Consider the following 16,608-nt stretch of genomic DNA (forward strand, 5'->3'; position numbering starts at 1 on the left):
AAGTGCTTCACATGCACTAAGTCCAACGACTTCTTGAGTTGTGTACTTTTGTAATTCTCATTTTATATATGAGGAATCTGAGGCAGAGAGCTTGAGTAACTTGTTCAAGTTAATGGAGCTAGTAAATGATAGGATTCCAGCCCAGCAGTCTTAAACTCCAGAATCTACGCTCTGAAAGTAATGAAATGTTCAAATTCTGAATGGCATATTATTTTTACTGAATATTGGATGTTTTTCCCTCAAACAACTAGAATTACAATAATGAAATGTGGCAGTTTTAATTTTAAAAAAATGTTTGTTTTAATTGATTTTGACATATGGCGCAGTTTTCATGTATAAATTATAAAGTCATATAAGAAAGTCTAAAGAATAAAGAAAGTATAAAGATGAAAATAAAAATTATTTGGGGGTGCCTAGGTGTACAGTTGGTTAGGTGTCTGACTCTTGATTTTTGACTTGCTCAGGTCCTAATCCCAGGGTTGTGTAGGACTCCATGCTGGGTGTGGAGCCTGCTTAAGATTGTCTCTCTTCTGTCTGTCTGTCTCTCTCTCTCTCTCTCTCTCTCTCTCTCTCTCTCTCTCTCTCTCTGTGCCCCTCCCCTGCTCATGCTCTTTCTCTGTCCAAAAATTATATATTATATATATATATTTGTAGTATTACCTTTGTAATATATATTTATATATATTTATATATACATATATGTAATATATATAATATATATAATATATAATATATACAATATATATGTAATATATATAATATATAATATATACAATATATATATGTAATATATATACAAATATAGTATATATTTGTAGTATTATCATTACTTAATAATTATTAAACACTTACTGCATTTAGTACTAGGTGTTCTATTTTACATGCAAGTCTTTTTATAAATTTTATAACTTTTTTTTTTTAATATGAAATTTATTGTCAAATTGGTTTCCATACAGCACCCAGTGCTCATCCCAACAGGTGCCCTCCTCAGTGCCCATCAGTTTTAATTTTCCCTCCTCTTTTTGTAGGGTCTTGGTGCTCTTTTGAGTTCTCAACCAAGTTTTGTACACATATACAATTTGTTAATAGTAGTTGTAGTTAATAGTTATTACCTATAGTTAGCAGTTACTGAATGTTTACTGTGTTTTAAGCATGGAAATGGATGCTCTGTATCATTTAATTCATGTAGTAATCCTATGAGAAAGATGGAAGTGTTAGGTTAAATATTATGGTTAAGATCACACAAATAGTAAGAGATGGAAGTGGGTTAAGGACCTAGGGAATGTGATTCTTGGAATTTTGATCTTAACCATTAGGTGTGTTGCCTCCTTAGATCTCCATATATTTGCTTTTTGATAGCTCTTATTATTCCTTTCGTTAAGAAACCATCAACTGTTTTTTTTTCCCCCAAACCCACTGACTGTGGTTTATTTTGGGACCAAATATTGTTGCTGCTTTCCTTTTCTTTGGTTGAGTCTATTGCCCCATAGCTTTGTTTTTCCTACAGTGATTTTTAAAAATCTATAATAAGTAATATAATTCTTTTGCTTTAAATATTCTTTAATAGCTTCCCATAGTACTTGAAATGAAAATTCCTCATCTTGGCTCTTTGTGATTTGGCCCTTTGGAACTTTGTAACAAGTTTTTATGTCAGGATATTTGGACAGAGAATTAGAGTATCTCTTATGTTTAACATGTAATTTTTAAAAGTAATTAATAACTAAAATTTTTTTTTTGTAATTAAAAAAGTTTTATAATCATAGGAGTTTTAGAAAAAAGACTGTGTTTCCCAAACTATATCCCAGAGTCTCTTTTAGCATAATCCAATTTTGATGAAAAAGGAAATGACCTTAGATTGGCAATATAAAGAAGTTACCACCCTGAGGTTAAGTGCTAAACTTTGTAAACGTTCTAATCTGAGTTCACATTTGCTTTTTCAGTTACTATATGTCTTTAGGTCAATTATTCTTCTAGGCCTCACCTTGTTAAAAGGGTTAATGAATGTGTTTGAACTACATAGTACAGTGCCCGGTCCATTATAAGTATTCAGTAAGTGATACCTACAGTTGAAAACAAATTTATTTGGGGATAAAAGGCTGAAACATAAATATCTATGGGATGTTTCTTCTTTGGACAGAAATTAGGCTTATTCTATAAACTTCATACTGTAATAACTAAATATTAAACATTAATGCGCTAAATAAGTATTTAGATAGTCATATAAATAATTTGTATAGATTAAGAAGTTAGAATCAAGTAAGTTATTTGCCTACATTTTTAGTGCCAACATCATTAGCAGCAATTATTATAATAGTGCCAGTATTGTGGGGCAGTAGAACACAGGAGTGTTTGGAGAAAAGGAATGGTTAATAAAACAGGAAAATGTTACATTTATCTTTTCCATCAAGGCTAATAAGGTCTTATATATGAGCCTAAAGAGTATCATAGATTCTTTACAGATTAATATTTGTATTAAATGGAAATGCTCAGGTTGAACGTGATACCTCGTTCCTTCCCAGAAATTATGTCAAAAAACATTTGACACTAGCTAATTGACTTTGTTTCATTTGCGCCGTTAGTTGCCATTTATTTATCTGCTAGGCAACAGTGTTCTTTGTTTTCCTTATTGTAAGTTTTCTGCTACTCACGGTACCTCTGGTTTTCAGAATTTGATGGACAAGTTTAAGTTTTTCCTTTAAGTGCAAACCTATTGTGAAAAATATTCAGAATAGTGATGTGTGCAGGGTACCTTTGAAGATGGAGTATTGGACTAGATGAAGAGGTCATCAGTATACTGACATGTAGGTGATCTGTAGAGCTATGATGAAGCCCTGACCTCTTCTAGAGGTCAACGTAGTTTGTCCTTTTCTTTCTGGCAGACACTATATTTTCAATCTTAGACACTTGGTTGTCTGTACTATTTAAAATGCTCTTGAGAATTCCTTTGGCATCTTGTTCTGTATCTGATTACCTTGCTTTTTTTCTCTTGGATGTTTGCCTTTTAGGAAAATTGTTAATTCTGATTTTTTTTTTGCATATTCTTTTTTTTTTTTTCTAAGTTTAGAGAGAAGGAGAGAGAGAGAGAGAGAGAAAGAAAGCACAAGTCAGGGAAAGGGGCATAGGGAGAGAGAGAATCTTAAGGAGGCTCCATGCTCAGTGTGGAGCCTGATGTGGGGCTTAATCCCTTGACCCTGAGATCATTACCTGAGCCCAAATCAAGAGTCAGACTAAGCCACCCAGGCGCCTCTGCATATTTTAATTCTTATGATTAGAAGTAAAAATAGTTATACATATGTAATGATAATTGCTTTTTGATTAATCTTACAAGGTATATTATGCCATATGTCTTCCGACTGAGTTACCTCATTTTAAAAACAAACCAAATTCTCTGTTTCCATGTTTCACAAGTATTAAAAACTCTCATTTACAGGCATTTTTCCAAGACTCTTTGCCTAATCTTTGTTGAGATGAATTTATCATTATTTTCAGTGTATGTCAAAAGATTTTTGGATGTATTTTATATGTAAATATTGTCATGTAAAATAAGATCGAAACATGTTACTTAATAGTGGCATGATCAACTACTTTTATTTTTCCCTAGGAGGATAGCAAACAAGCTCAGTTTTTAGCCTTGGCAGTTGTATACTTCATCTCTGTTCTTATGGTCTCAAAGTACAGAGACATTTTGGAACCCCAAAATGAAAGGCGTAACCAGTCGTTTAAAGAAGCTGGTAGTGAAAGTGGGAATTTATCACTTCCTGGTAAGCTTCCATATTTTATTCTCTGGGATCCAAAGTTCAAGTAAAACATTACCTAATAGTTAAAATATTCTGGAATTTAAATCCATTTATTTATAAAGTGAGAGTATATATTTTTAAATTAATAACTATATATTTCAATTTATTTTAAGTACCGTGTAGTTAATTGCAGTTGGGAGATGATTTTTGTTTTTCTTTTTTTAAATGAGCCATTTAATTAAAACATAAGTGAGAAAATGTTATCTTTTACAAATACCATGTTAAACATTTTTGTTTGCCTTGGCATTTATTGTGAAGAAGAAATAATTCATATTTCTCTATAAGAGGCAGATTTGCTAATAAATAACAGTAATAACTAGAGGTGTAGAGTAGCTGCAAGTTATAGATGTATAGGTAGAGAAGCACCTTTTGCAGTCATAGAAGTAGCTACCACTTAGTGGAGGTGATTTATTTATTTAATAAGCATTCATTCAGTACCGACTAGGTATTTGGGTATATTCATGAACAAAAGAGGAAAAGAACGTCAGCCTTCTTGGAGCTTATATATTCTTGTGAGAGGAGATCAAAAAGAAGTAGATGTACTAAATAAATTGTATAGTATTTTAGAAGGTGGTAAGTTCTAAGAAATGATAAAATTGAACAGAGAAAAATTTCAGGAATGATTAAGAGATATGGAGTGTGGGTTTTTACTCTAAGGAAAATGGAGAATTATTTGAGTGTTTTGAGATAGCAGTTGACAATTGACTTAAGTTTTTCAAAGTAACACTTGGGATTCTGTAGGGAGAATACATTCTAGAGGGCAAGGATGAAAAACAGTGTTTTAGTTGTGTACTTCTGTATAACATATTACCTCAAAGTTCAGTGGCTAAAGCCATAACTGTTTTAGTTTTGTTATCATGATTCTGTGAATTTAACTTATATAGGGCACAGTGAGTATCATTCATCCCTGCTCCAGATGATGTTTGCTGGGGTTGTAAAGTCTGAGATGGCTTTTCTACTCATACATCTAGTGCCTAGCAAGGATGGCTCCAAGAGCTGAGGCTGACTGACTCGAAATGGCTCAGCTGGGATTATATGTCTGGGTCCTTGATAATTGTTCTTAGTAAATTCTTTGGTTTTCCTCCATTAGTTCGGAGGGCCTCTATCTTTGTATAGTCTCTATACATGTTCCCTCTAGCAAGGTAGCCAGCTTGCTTACAGAGGTGTTCAGGGATTCTGAGAAATGCCCAAGCTGCCAGATCTTTGTAAAGCTTGAGCACAGAACTGGCCCAGTGCTAATTCTGCCTCATTCTGTTGGTTAAAGTAAGTGAGGCCCAGCCCGAATTCAAGGGAGTGAATACCAGAATGCATGGAGCAACAGAATTATTAATATAACAGTCTAATACAACCAGTTGGGAGGATATTGCAATAATCCAGGCAAGAGTAGATTTTGGGAGGACTAAAATGGTAGTTGTAGAGTAGTGAGCATTTGTCAGATTCTGGATATATTTTGATGGTAGAGCAGGATTTATTTATTTATTTATCTATCTATCTATCTATCTATCTATCTATTTATTTATTTAAATACATGAATTTATTGTCAAATTGGTTTCCATACAACACCCAGTGCTCATCCCAAAAGAGAGAGAGCAGGATTGAAAATACTAGGTGCAATGTCATCAAGATGCAATGTCATCAAGAATGATTATAAGGTATACTTGGATAGACTGAAAGTTAAAAATATTCAGGGAAAAATAAATTCAGTTTTCACCATGTTGAGTTTGAGATATCTTTTAGACATACAAGATGTAAAGTAGGCACTTATAAATAAGTATGTATTGTTTTGTTGATACAGTAGTGTTGTAAAACTTTAAGAGTGAATGAGATCACTCAAGAGAGTAAATATTGTTAGGGAAGATAAGTATTAAGTCCCTCCAACTTAAGAAATCAAGGAGAAAAATGAGTGAAGGGAATTAAGAAGGAACAACCAGGGAGGTAATAGATAAAGAATGAGAAGAGCATAATGTCCTATTAGCAAAGTGAAAAAAGTATTGGCAAGTTAGAGGGAATAATCCTTTGTTGGTGCTGTGTCAAGTGCTGAGGACTGACCATTGGAGTTATCAAGATGGAGGTTTTTGGTAACCATTGGATTTAGGAAGATGGAGCATTTTTGTTGGGATGCAATGAATGCCTGATTAGAGGGAATGAGTCAGAAAGTAGGTGATGCTCCTTGTTGAACTAGATTTTAAAGATTATTGAATTATTCTTGCATATAGGAAGGATGACATGTGTTTTTTTTTAGCAAGTAGAAACTGTTTGAGGTAGAAATCTTGGAATTACTGTCCAGAGAAATGGCAATGTATAAAGGCACAGAAGCCCCAAATGTTGTCCCATGTTTAGCAGATTGCACGTAATTTGATGTTATAAAGTGTGATGGCATGAGTAGCAGAAGATAAAATTGTAAATTAATAGTAATCTGATAAATAGTTGATGACCTACTACGTGCCAGGCATTGTTATGGGCCCAGGCATGGTTATAGGTACTGGACATGAAGTGTTAAAGAAGACAAATTCCCTGCCTTTATTAAATTTAAATTCTATCAGACTCATATTATTAAAGAGTCTTATACTTTATCAAGGATTTTGGATTTTTTCTTCTAGGCCAATGGCTTTCAGCCTTGTGTTGCTATCCATTGGTATGTCATGGTCAGTTTGGCAGTTTTTTCTCAGTTTATTATCATTTATTACTTTTATTATTCTCATTGTTTTATTGAAACATCTATTTTGTTGTTATACTCAGTATATTACATGCATCTATTATTACATAGATTATGTAATTTATTTTTGCCTTTTATTAAAACATGCCATATATTTCCTAATTTAAAATACTAGATGGTGGGGTGGGTTAAATAGGTGTTATGATGAGCACAGGGTGATGGATGGAAGTGTTGAATCACTATATTGTACACCTGAAACTAATATAACTATATGTGAAACTAACTGAAATTAAAATAAAAACTTAAAAAAATAAAATAGTAGATAGCTGTTAGGGCTGGATGTACCTTTTAAAAATTGCTTCTAAATTTTTTTTTTTTGTTTATACTTTTCCTTTTGTTTCTTGGTAAGATGTAGAAAACGCACCATCAGCATTCAGTCCGCCAACCCCAGCATTGGTGGAAGAATCTGAAAGCACGTCATCTGCTCGGAGGAGGGACTCAGGCATTGGGGAAGAAACAGCTACTGGCTTAGGAAGCAGTGTGCATGTAGCTCCTCTGATAGCACCTCCAAGTGTCAGTGCAGGCCCAGATGCAATCAGCGAGGCGCTGTGCACTCTTTCTTTAGAAGTCAATAAAACTCAGGAAGCCAGAAACGATGGAGGAAATGAGTCGGATAACAAGGCTGCACCATCGGTTTCAGTTTCAAAAAATGTCAATGTGAAGGACATTCTTCGAAGCTTGGTTAATATACCAGCAGATGGAGTCACAGTGGATCCTACCCTTCTGCCACCAGCCTGTCTTGGAGCTCTTGGTGATCTTTCTGTTGAACAACCTGTGCAGTTCAGATCTTTTGATAGGTACTGTAAATAGTCTTTTGTTTTGGTCTGCTTATATGTATAAAATTCAAAGGGTAAACAGGAACTTAATTTAACTGTGCTAAATTTTGTAGCTTCAATATTAGAAAGTGGTGTTTTGATCTAGTTTATAAAAATTACAAGGATGTTTTTGTTGTATAAAAGGCTTGTAAGTAGGCAACAAGGCATTCACATTTTTGTTTTTCATCATACCAATAAGATGATTTAAAAATAATATTTAATCTTAATGTTACATTGGCAAATTATATGGACAATCATTTTGTTTGTTATAAGTTAGAATTCGCCTTTACCTACACATGGCTACCTTTCACTCTTTTGCTGGCAGTACTGTGCCAGCCTTTGTGAAAAGAAGTCTGAATCTGTGGATTTCAACAGACTCAGGAATTCAGCAAGGTGTTCAGAGCTTGACAGCTTTAGAAAGCAGACTGTGCATTCCTGACTTTAGGTTCTGCTGCCTAGTGAACCTTTTGCTAATATGCCTGAAATTTTTTTGTATATATTATTAAACTTTCTGAAATTCTACCTATAAGACATGTATGTATTGAGTTATTAAATATAGTCTTTTTCAAAGATCAGTATTTTATCTTGTTATAAGCTCTAACTTATAGAGAAGTTGCCAGTTAAAAGAACTTTTGTTTTTCCGGAGTAGTTTGAAAGGAAGTTGACACAGTAATCCATCCCCTTTGAATATTTTATTGTATATTTTCTTTCCTTTATTTAAAAATTTTATTTTTTAGGGAGTGAGTGAGCAAGAGAGTGTATGTGCTACTGGGGCAGGGAACAGAGAGAGAGAGAGAATCTGAAGCAGCACAGAGCTGGATGCAGGGCTTGATCCCATGACTCTGGGATCATGACCTGAGCCCAAATCAGGAGTCAGACATGCTCAACTAACTGAGCCACCCAGGCGCCCCTCAAAGAGTATATTTAAAACTGTTTATAGCAATGGCTATATTTTGAGGGTGGGAAGAGGTGTACATAACTAGTTTTTAAAACATTCTCAATTTTTATAATTTGTTTAAATTTGTATTAATCTTAGATTGAGTAGTCAAATACTTGCGGGTAGATTTTTAAAAATAATTTATTTTTGAGAGAGAGAGAGGGTGCACGCGCATGCAAGTGGGGGAGGGGTAGAGAGGGGGACAAAGGATCTGAAGCGGCTCTGCTCTGACAGTAGTAAGCCTGATGTGGGACTCAAACTCATGAACCATGAAATCATGACCTGAAGTCGGACCGACTGAGTCACCTAGGTGCCTCAAGGGAAAGTAGATTTTTCAATTTAATATATCTTACTAATATAGGCAAAGTTTCCTTAAATGTCCCAAATTTGAAAATTGTTGGCATTTATTTATTTTAAAGTTGTATAGGAATTAAATCTATGCTTTAGTATGTCTTCAGTGAGTGAGTTATAAATTTATTTAGGAAACCATGCCTCAGTAATACGTAGTAAGGGGTTTACTGAAATAGAATCCAGAGGGGGAATTTTTGTGATAGTGTTTTTCAGGATGTTATTTGGAACTTACATGTCTAGTATGCACTTAACATATTATCTGATGGCAAGCACAGTGCTCTGTTTTTTCCCCTTCTTTTTCTCAGCAAGAGACACCTTTTGAAAAACTATTTTCGTGCAGCTGTAGACCAGTGGAATATCTTTGGGAATTTCAAAGCATCCCTCTGATCATGTATTTATCTCTGGAATGCTGTGTCAGAAATCACAACTCTCCTCATATCTTAAGAATTATCAACTTCCAAGCAATAGCTGGAAAGTTTAGAGTAACAGCTACATGAGTGGAACCTTGCTGAAAGGCTGCCAGGTTGTGGGCCTTTGTGGATGGCAAGGTGTTTGTGTTCATTCCCATGCCAAAATTCTTGCTCTTATCTAATTTGAAGATCCTCTGTGGTGATTAGTGGATGCCAGGGATTTATCTTGATAAAGTTCAAGGGCTTGTCTGGCTTTTCAATTAGATCCTAAGGGAGTAAAGTGCTAGGCTTAAAATGCTCTTTTCTCCTTAGTGAACTATTTGCATGCTAAATAAAATAGCATTTATGTGAAAGTTTATGATATTTGAAACTGGTTACTGTTTTGAAATGGAACTTCTGAACCTTAGTGATCTGTAAGGCATTGTTGCTCTTTGTTGTGGCTAAATAAAAAGAAACTTTCACAGAGGTCTCCCTTGTTCATATAAAAAAAAGTCAAAAGTAAACACTTTCTGTGTGTTTAACTTTAGGAAAATTACTTCTTTCTCATCTGTAAAATGGGGATGATAATATGTAGTACTTAAATTCATGGATTGTTATAAATATAAATAATTCCTCTGTATTCTTAGTGCAGTGCCTCACAGATACTAATTATTCATTAAAGTTAGTGAGTTTGTAAAGAAAATTATAACATGTAAAGTCTTATACTTTAATATTTGGATTTTAATTGACAGTTTTGAAAAATAGCTTATAAAACTAAAAGACATATCTGTCTTACAAATTCTTTATGCCAAAACGTTTCAAGTGTTTTTTGTCAAAGTTGATAGCAGTTACTAAAAATCTAGAGTTATTTCCTTAAATATTAACAAGGATTTCTATCAGTCTCTTTAATAGAAACTTAAACTGCACCCTGAGAACAATGCCAGACATATCCCTAGAATCTCAAACTTGTGCCAGATGCATGTTGCATTTTCTTTGTGTTTTCCAAAGAATTTTAGAAAAACGTGAAATCTTAGTCCTTTAATGATCATTCTTAAGTAGTGGTAAATATAAATTTCTGCAATTTTTAAACTGTTGGACATGCTTTATTAGTTTAAATTTGTACTTACTACATGATAAATATGAGGGCTTAAAGATCACCTCTACTGGAGATTTTAGTCCTTCAATGTGGGTGGAAACTTTGTAATAATGAAAATAGTAAAGGAAAGGAAAATATCCTGAAGTCTGCTGACTGCTTTTTGTCCTTTCAATTATTATGACTTGGAATTTTCTTTGGTTTTATGTGGCCCAAAGCTGAAGCATAATTATTTTGCTTCCTCAGAAATGGTTTGAATCAAAATTTTTGGAAATGGATTCAGTTTATTTCCCACTTATGTACTAAGCGGGCTAAAGAAAGGAAAACTTATTCCATTTGTGAGCACATAGATATTTTATTTTGGTAGTAATACATGCATAATTTTATATCTTGGAAATCTTTACTACCATTGCTTATAGATGATTATACTATAGAATTGTGCTTAAATATTAAAATGATTGTGGTAATGGTTGCACAACTCATGTGAACATACTAAAAACCATTTAACTTTACACTTAAATTGTGTAATATGTGAATTACATATATCTCAATGAAACTTAAGAAAAAGGTCAATATGAGAAAACAGTTCAAATAAAAGCTCTTGTTTGGGCGAACTTGGAATTGTAGGGCATTTATGTTGGCAAGTTATTTTACCTGTCTGAGCTTTACTATTTTAATTTTTAAAGTGGAAGTAAAATGTAAGGGTTATTTGGAGAATTTAGTAGTAATTCTTGGCATATCATCGGTTTAATTCATAGCTATTAATGATTTATAAATTTATATAACAGAATAGTGTTATATAGTTTATATAACACAAAGAATAGTGCATTATGAATGTTGACTTGGAGACTCTGGGGAGGCTTACCTTAAAAAAAATTTTTTTTAATGTTTATTTATTTTTGAGAGAGAGAAAGAGGGGGAGAGAAACAAAGCACGAATGGGGGGGGGGTAGCAGAGAGAGTGGGAGACACAGAATCTGAAGTAGGCTCCAGGCTCTGAGCTGTCAGCACAGAGCCCCACGTGGGGCTCGAATTCATGAACCATGAGATCATTTGAGCCAAAGTGGGAAGCTTAACTGACTAAGCCATCCTGGCACCCCTGGGGAGGCTTACCTTTAAACAAGGTTTTGAAAGGTCAGAAGGAAAAGTTTCCTAGCAAGCAGGGATAAAAGGAAGGCTGCTTGGCTGAGGAATAGTATATACAAAGGGTTGGAATTGTGAAATACATGCTCAGGAATCATAAGAGCATATTGCAGAAATTTGTAAGGAATGCTGGATTAAATGTAAACTCACGTAGGTAGCCATACTTCAGATGTATTAGGGGTGAGAATATGAGACAGATCTTGGAAAATAAACATCTACTGAGCTGTAGTAAAGAATAAGTATTATACATGATTGAAAGAATTATTAATGGTAATAGGTTAAAGGATTAGAAATGAGATCAAGGGGTTCCTGGGTGGCTCAGTTGGTTAAGTATCCAGCTTGATCTCAGCTCAGGTCTTGTTCTCAGGGTTGTGAGTTCAAGCCCTGTGCTGGGCTCCACGCTGGGTGTGAAGCCTACTTTAAAAAAAAAAAATGAGATCAAGTTTTTTGTTACCTTTAACTAACCATGCCTCTTGGACAGAGATTGTACATACTAAGGAACAAACATCTGTAGTAGATTTTTTTCTGTTACTAGTTTTACAACATTTTATTGCGAAAATGTTCAAATATACACAAGAATTGTACAGTGAACAGAGACTCCACCACTCTATTTACTTCATCATGTAATTCTCCCTATATACATTCCAGCAGACATCAGTTCACTTCATAAACATTTAACCATGCAGATCTTAAACTAGAGATCAGTACAGTTTTTTAAGGTAAAATGTTACATGCATTGGAAGGCACAGATCTTAATGTGTATCATTTGATGAATTTTGACAGATTTGTACACCTGTGTGACCCAAGTCCTCAATCAAGACATTATCAGTCTTGGAAGTTCCTTCTTGCACATTCCCAGCCAATGACGGTCCCCATCCCCTAGATGCAGTTACTCTTCTGATTCCTTCCTACCATAGATTAGTTTTGCCTTTTCTAGAACTTCATGTGAAAGGAAATACAAAATCTGTGTTATGTATGAGGCTTTCTTCACTCACCATAATGCTTTTGAGATTCACCTATGTTACATTTATTAGTAGTTTCTTTTAATTGCTGAGGATCTTTTCGTATATAAGCTTATCACTTACTCATTTTTCTTTTGAAAGAATTCTGAGCTGTTTCTGGTTTTTGGCTATTAAATAAGGCCTCTTAAACATTATTGTACACATTTTTTGTGGGCATAAAGTTATCTTGAGGAAATTCCTAAGAGTGGAATTGCTGGTACAAAGGGTAGTTTTATTATGTCTTAAATTTCAGTTATGGAAAAAACAATTTCAGCTTTCTCAATACTATTTTCTGTTGCTCATTTCAGTGCTTACATATATGAGTGATCTAGGTCTTGCCAGTTCTTTCTTTTGGGAAGAAATGTGAAAGTAAATTCTGTATAGTACTCCTCACTCCAAAATAGGTTGCTAGGGAATGCAGCTAGAGATTTTCTTAAACAATAGGTTTATGAATTTCTGCCTCGAGTAGGAAATATATAAATTATTTTTGTATTGTTTTGAGTGTTCCCCGTGTGTGCACACACACACACACGGTCATATCTACTCCCCCTAAAGTCAATAGTCTTCATCTGATATAAGCTACTATGATTTAAGCACACCATTTTGGATTGAGGGCTCAGGTGGCTGTTGCTTCTATTTTTTAGTGTATAGTTAACATTGGCAGTCACCCTTATAATGATGTGACACCGGCTACCCCCAAGTACATTGAATAAACCATTCCTAACACAAGAGAACTTGATTTAATTGGCAACACTGTTTGCCATCACATGATAGGCATTGAAGTAAAACAGAACCTATTTCGCGTTGCATTATCTCTCTTTGGTATAACAACAAAAACAAAATGTATTTTTGAGTTACTGGAATTACATAATTTCCACTTTTGAATACATTTATTGGGATCAAGTATCTAAGTAACTTTATTTAGAAACTGAATACTTTAAAGCTGTTAAGGGAATACTTGAAGCTTGCAGTTACAATATTGTCAACAAAAGATGTGATTAAATAAATTGAATGTTGAAGACTTTAGGCTTATGGTTAACACCAGGTAATTAAAAGTAAGCACTGCTGTGGGAGTGCATTATATATCAGCTGTCCTCTTTACCTCATTAACTGGGTTTTTGCATGTTTATGGAGCTAACTTCAATTAAAAATACCTTTTAGTTATGCCTAATAAGGTCTTTTAGTTACTATTTGGGTATAAAGTATTACACTTTAATTGAAATTGGTGTATATAAATACCTGTGTTTGAATAATAGACAAAATGAATTTGATTATTTGGAATTTTTTGCATCTAGCTTTTATACCTCTGCATTGTTTTTTTTCCATATAATATTGTCAAAAGATAGACTTTGGGGGTTAAAAAGAGAAACTTGATTATGTAGGTTTTAAAAATTACTTATATCTGCATTTTTTTTTACCTTTAAGATTTCTAAGGTTTTATGATTTCAAATTAGTGGTGCTTTAAAATCCATGTAGAAACATGTTGAGTTTTCTGCTTCAATTCTGAGGTTAAGAAAAAGTTAATTACTTTTCCACTTGAGTGCCAAAATTCCTTTTTTATATACCTGTGGTTATTTTTTATTTAAGTTGGGTAATTAAAGATGATCATAAATTTAAAGAATATTGTATAGTAATTGTAAGTTCTATAAATGTAATGGATTATTGTATTTCCATAGAATATTGTCTTCATTCTAAAAAATTGAAATGCAAATAAATATGCCAAAATTGGAGAGATTTCTTTCTGAGAGAATATTCTAAATTGTACATCAAAATATAAATCAATAAGTTAAAAAAAGAAGTTTGTTTTCTATTTTGAAATTAATGTAATTAACTTGAGTGATGTTTCATATTTTAAATTCTATTTACTTTATTACAGAAGTGTCATCATTGCAACAAAAAAATCATCAGTCTTACCTTCTGTACTTAATACGAGTCTCCCTACCAATGCAGTCAGTGTGGTTTCTTCAGTAGATTCACCCCAAGCTTCAGATGTAGGAGGAGAATCACCTGGTGAGTTAGTTATTAGTGATTTGAACAAATAAGTTTTTAGATTCCATTTTTGCGAAGTTAAGATATTTGGTTAGGCATGTTGTAAATCATTATGCTTTCATGTTATACTGTTGATTGCTTTATAATTTTCTAAGTAAATTTGAGTAGTATCAAATAAATTACATCAAGTATTTCAATATTTTCTCCACTTAACCATAATAATTTTTCTTAATGTTTAGTGATAAGAGGAAATGTTCACAGTTGGTTAAGTAAAAAAATATGTGCAATACTTTATATACCATGTAATCATAGCTATGTGAAGTATATATCTTTTATATGTGAAAAAAAAGCTAGGCAATGTATGCTGAAACTACTAGATTATTTCCATGTAGTTGAACTACTGGCAATTTTGATGTTTTAAGTTTAATGTTAGTATCTTTTTCAGAATATTATCAGTATTTCTGTATTATGTTTATACTTAGGAAAAAAATAGTTATTGATAAGAATTTTCCACCTGGAACTAAAATCTGCAGTAGTGGTACCGAATTTTGTCCTGCCTTATCTTTTGTTTTACTAAAAATTAAAAATAACAACAACAACAACAACATTTAGACCTTATTTTTTAGATTAGTTTTAGGTTACATAAAAATTGAGTGGTTAAGTACAGAGTTCCATATACCACCTCAATGCCATTCCCTCCTTATTCCCTGTTTTTGACATCTTGCAGTAGTGTGGTACTGTTTTAGTGAAAAAATATGAAAGAAAATAAGTAGAACTCTACCAGATTTTTCTTTTCCTGTTGCTCCATTATACTCTGATGCTTTTGTTTTTCTTGGGAAGAGAAACAATTTGGTAATCTATGTTGGGTTGGATGCTAATTTCTGTTCTTTCACCCCCATCCAAAACCCTTAAAAAAATCAACTGTGATTTTTCTAGATCTGCCTCAGTTGGGAAAAAGGCAGAAGTCACTAATATCTATGAAACTGTATGCCATCTTTTAAAATCAGTTATAGTGAATTTCTAGTAAATTCCCTGAGCAAATGTTTTAAGTTTTAGAGGTTCACTGTACACTGAGTAAAATATTTTCATCTTATTTTGAATACATTGCTCTTTTACTTCAGTTTATGGGACAAAGTAAGTAAGATCCTGTGATTTGTCTTAAATATATTTTTCAAAATTTAAATCATGCAGTCTTTAGAAGAGATAAGAGACAGCTGAGATAAATGGGCAGTATTGGATATAAAACAGTATGATAAATTTATTTCTGAAACATTGTAATTTTTCCAGTAAATCCATTATAATAGAAACTCACCCTGAAGAGCCATATCCAGAATTACAAAATAATTTGCTATTTTGAAGACTATAATTTTGGCAAACCCCCACAAAACCCTATATCCAGCTCATAATGTACTCTTTTCCCCCATTATTTAAATCTTGTATAATTTTCAGTGGTGATGTTTCTCATATAGTTCCCAGGTTTTCCCATTTTGTGCTATAATTGTTAGTTCTTTCCTTTTTCTTCTTAAAACCCTTGTATTAAAAAAAATTCCTCTCCAAGTCATTCCAAATTTTTGTGTTGATGGTCTTTGTTTTCATCATCTGTTTTTCATATCTGACTGTTCCTTTCCTCTTTCACTGTGCTCTTCTTGTCATTGTTATTTGGTGTCTCCAGTTTAGATTGGTATTTCTATTCCATTCTCTTAATTGCTGACATGAACATTACTACCTTGATAAGGGAAATCTAACTCAGTGTAGTGTTTTCAGTCACTGTAGTTCTTACTCTCTTTCGGTCTCACTTTACATACTTTTGTTTACTGCCACCAGCCCATGTACCCTGTTCTTTTTTCACTTGGAATCCAGACCACACAAATATTTATCTCTTTGCTGTCAGTATTTTTAACTGAGAGATTTTTGTGTTCTTTTTAGTAGATCTCTTGATTTAAGTTATTTGCCATTAAAAAAAATAGGCGATATGTATTTATTTTCCTCCTCCTGGTTCAAGCATTATTTGGAAAAAATGATTTGTGGATGAATTGATAGTTGTAATTGCATGCTGAGCTGGGCAATTTATTTTTGTAGATCTGGGTAAGTTATGTATTAGTCTTAGTTTGATCTTGTATTTCTTTGTATGAAGATACAATAAATATATGTCCCTGTGGATCTTAAACCTTTGTGCCTTGGGATGACTTCAGTTCTAAGTTTTATAGTGAGTCAGCAACAAAAAATGAACTGCTCAAATTCATTAATAGATTATTGGTTAGTAAAAAGTACACTTGAAAGTACATAGTACAATAGCAAAAAAAAAAAGGGGGGGGACTTTCCTTGGAAGAAACCATGTAAATATAAAACATAAAACAGGACTTTTATAGCAGAAACAT

General features: G+C 33.2%; 1 protein-coding gene across 6 annotated transcripts in view; it reads left to right on the top strand.

Annotated features, from left to right (window-relative positions):
* Positions 1–16,608, top strand: part of LRBA (LPS responsive beige-like anchor protein) — a 772,859-nt gene that overhangs the window by 206,203 nt on the left and 550,048 nt on the right. For all 6 annotated transcript variants that reach the window (XM_027067081.2, XM_027067078.2, XM_027067090.2 and 3 more), the window contains exons 29-31: positions 3,602–3,761; positions 6,863–7,310; positions 14,118–14,251. In XM_027067081.2, the coding sequence (XP_026922882.1) occupies positions 3,602–3,761; positions 6,863–7,310; positions 14,118–14,251 (742 nt within the window). The remainder of the gene's footprint in view (positions 1–3,601; positions 3,762–6,862; positions 7,311–14,117; positions 14,252–16,608) is intronic.

This window comes from Acinonyx jubatus, chromosome B1, assembly GCF_027475565.1.
Source record: "Acinonyx jubatus isolate Ajub_Pintada_27869175 chromosome B1, VMU_Ajub_asm_v1.0, whole genome shotgun sequence".
NCBI lineage: Eukaryota > Metazoa > Chordata > Mammalia > Carnivora > Felidae > Acinonyx > Acinonyx jubatus.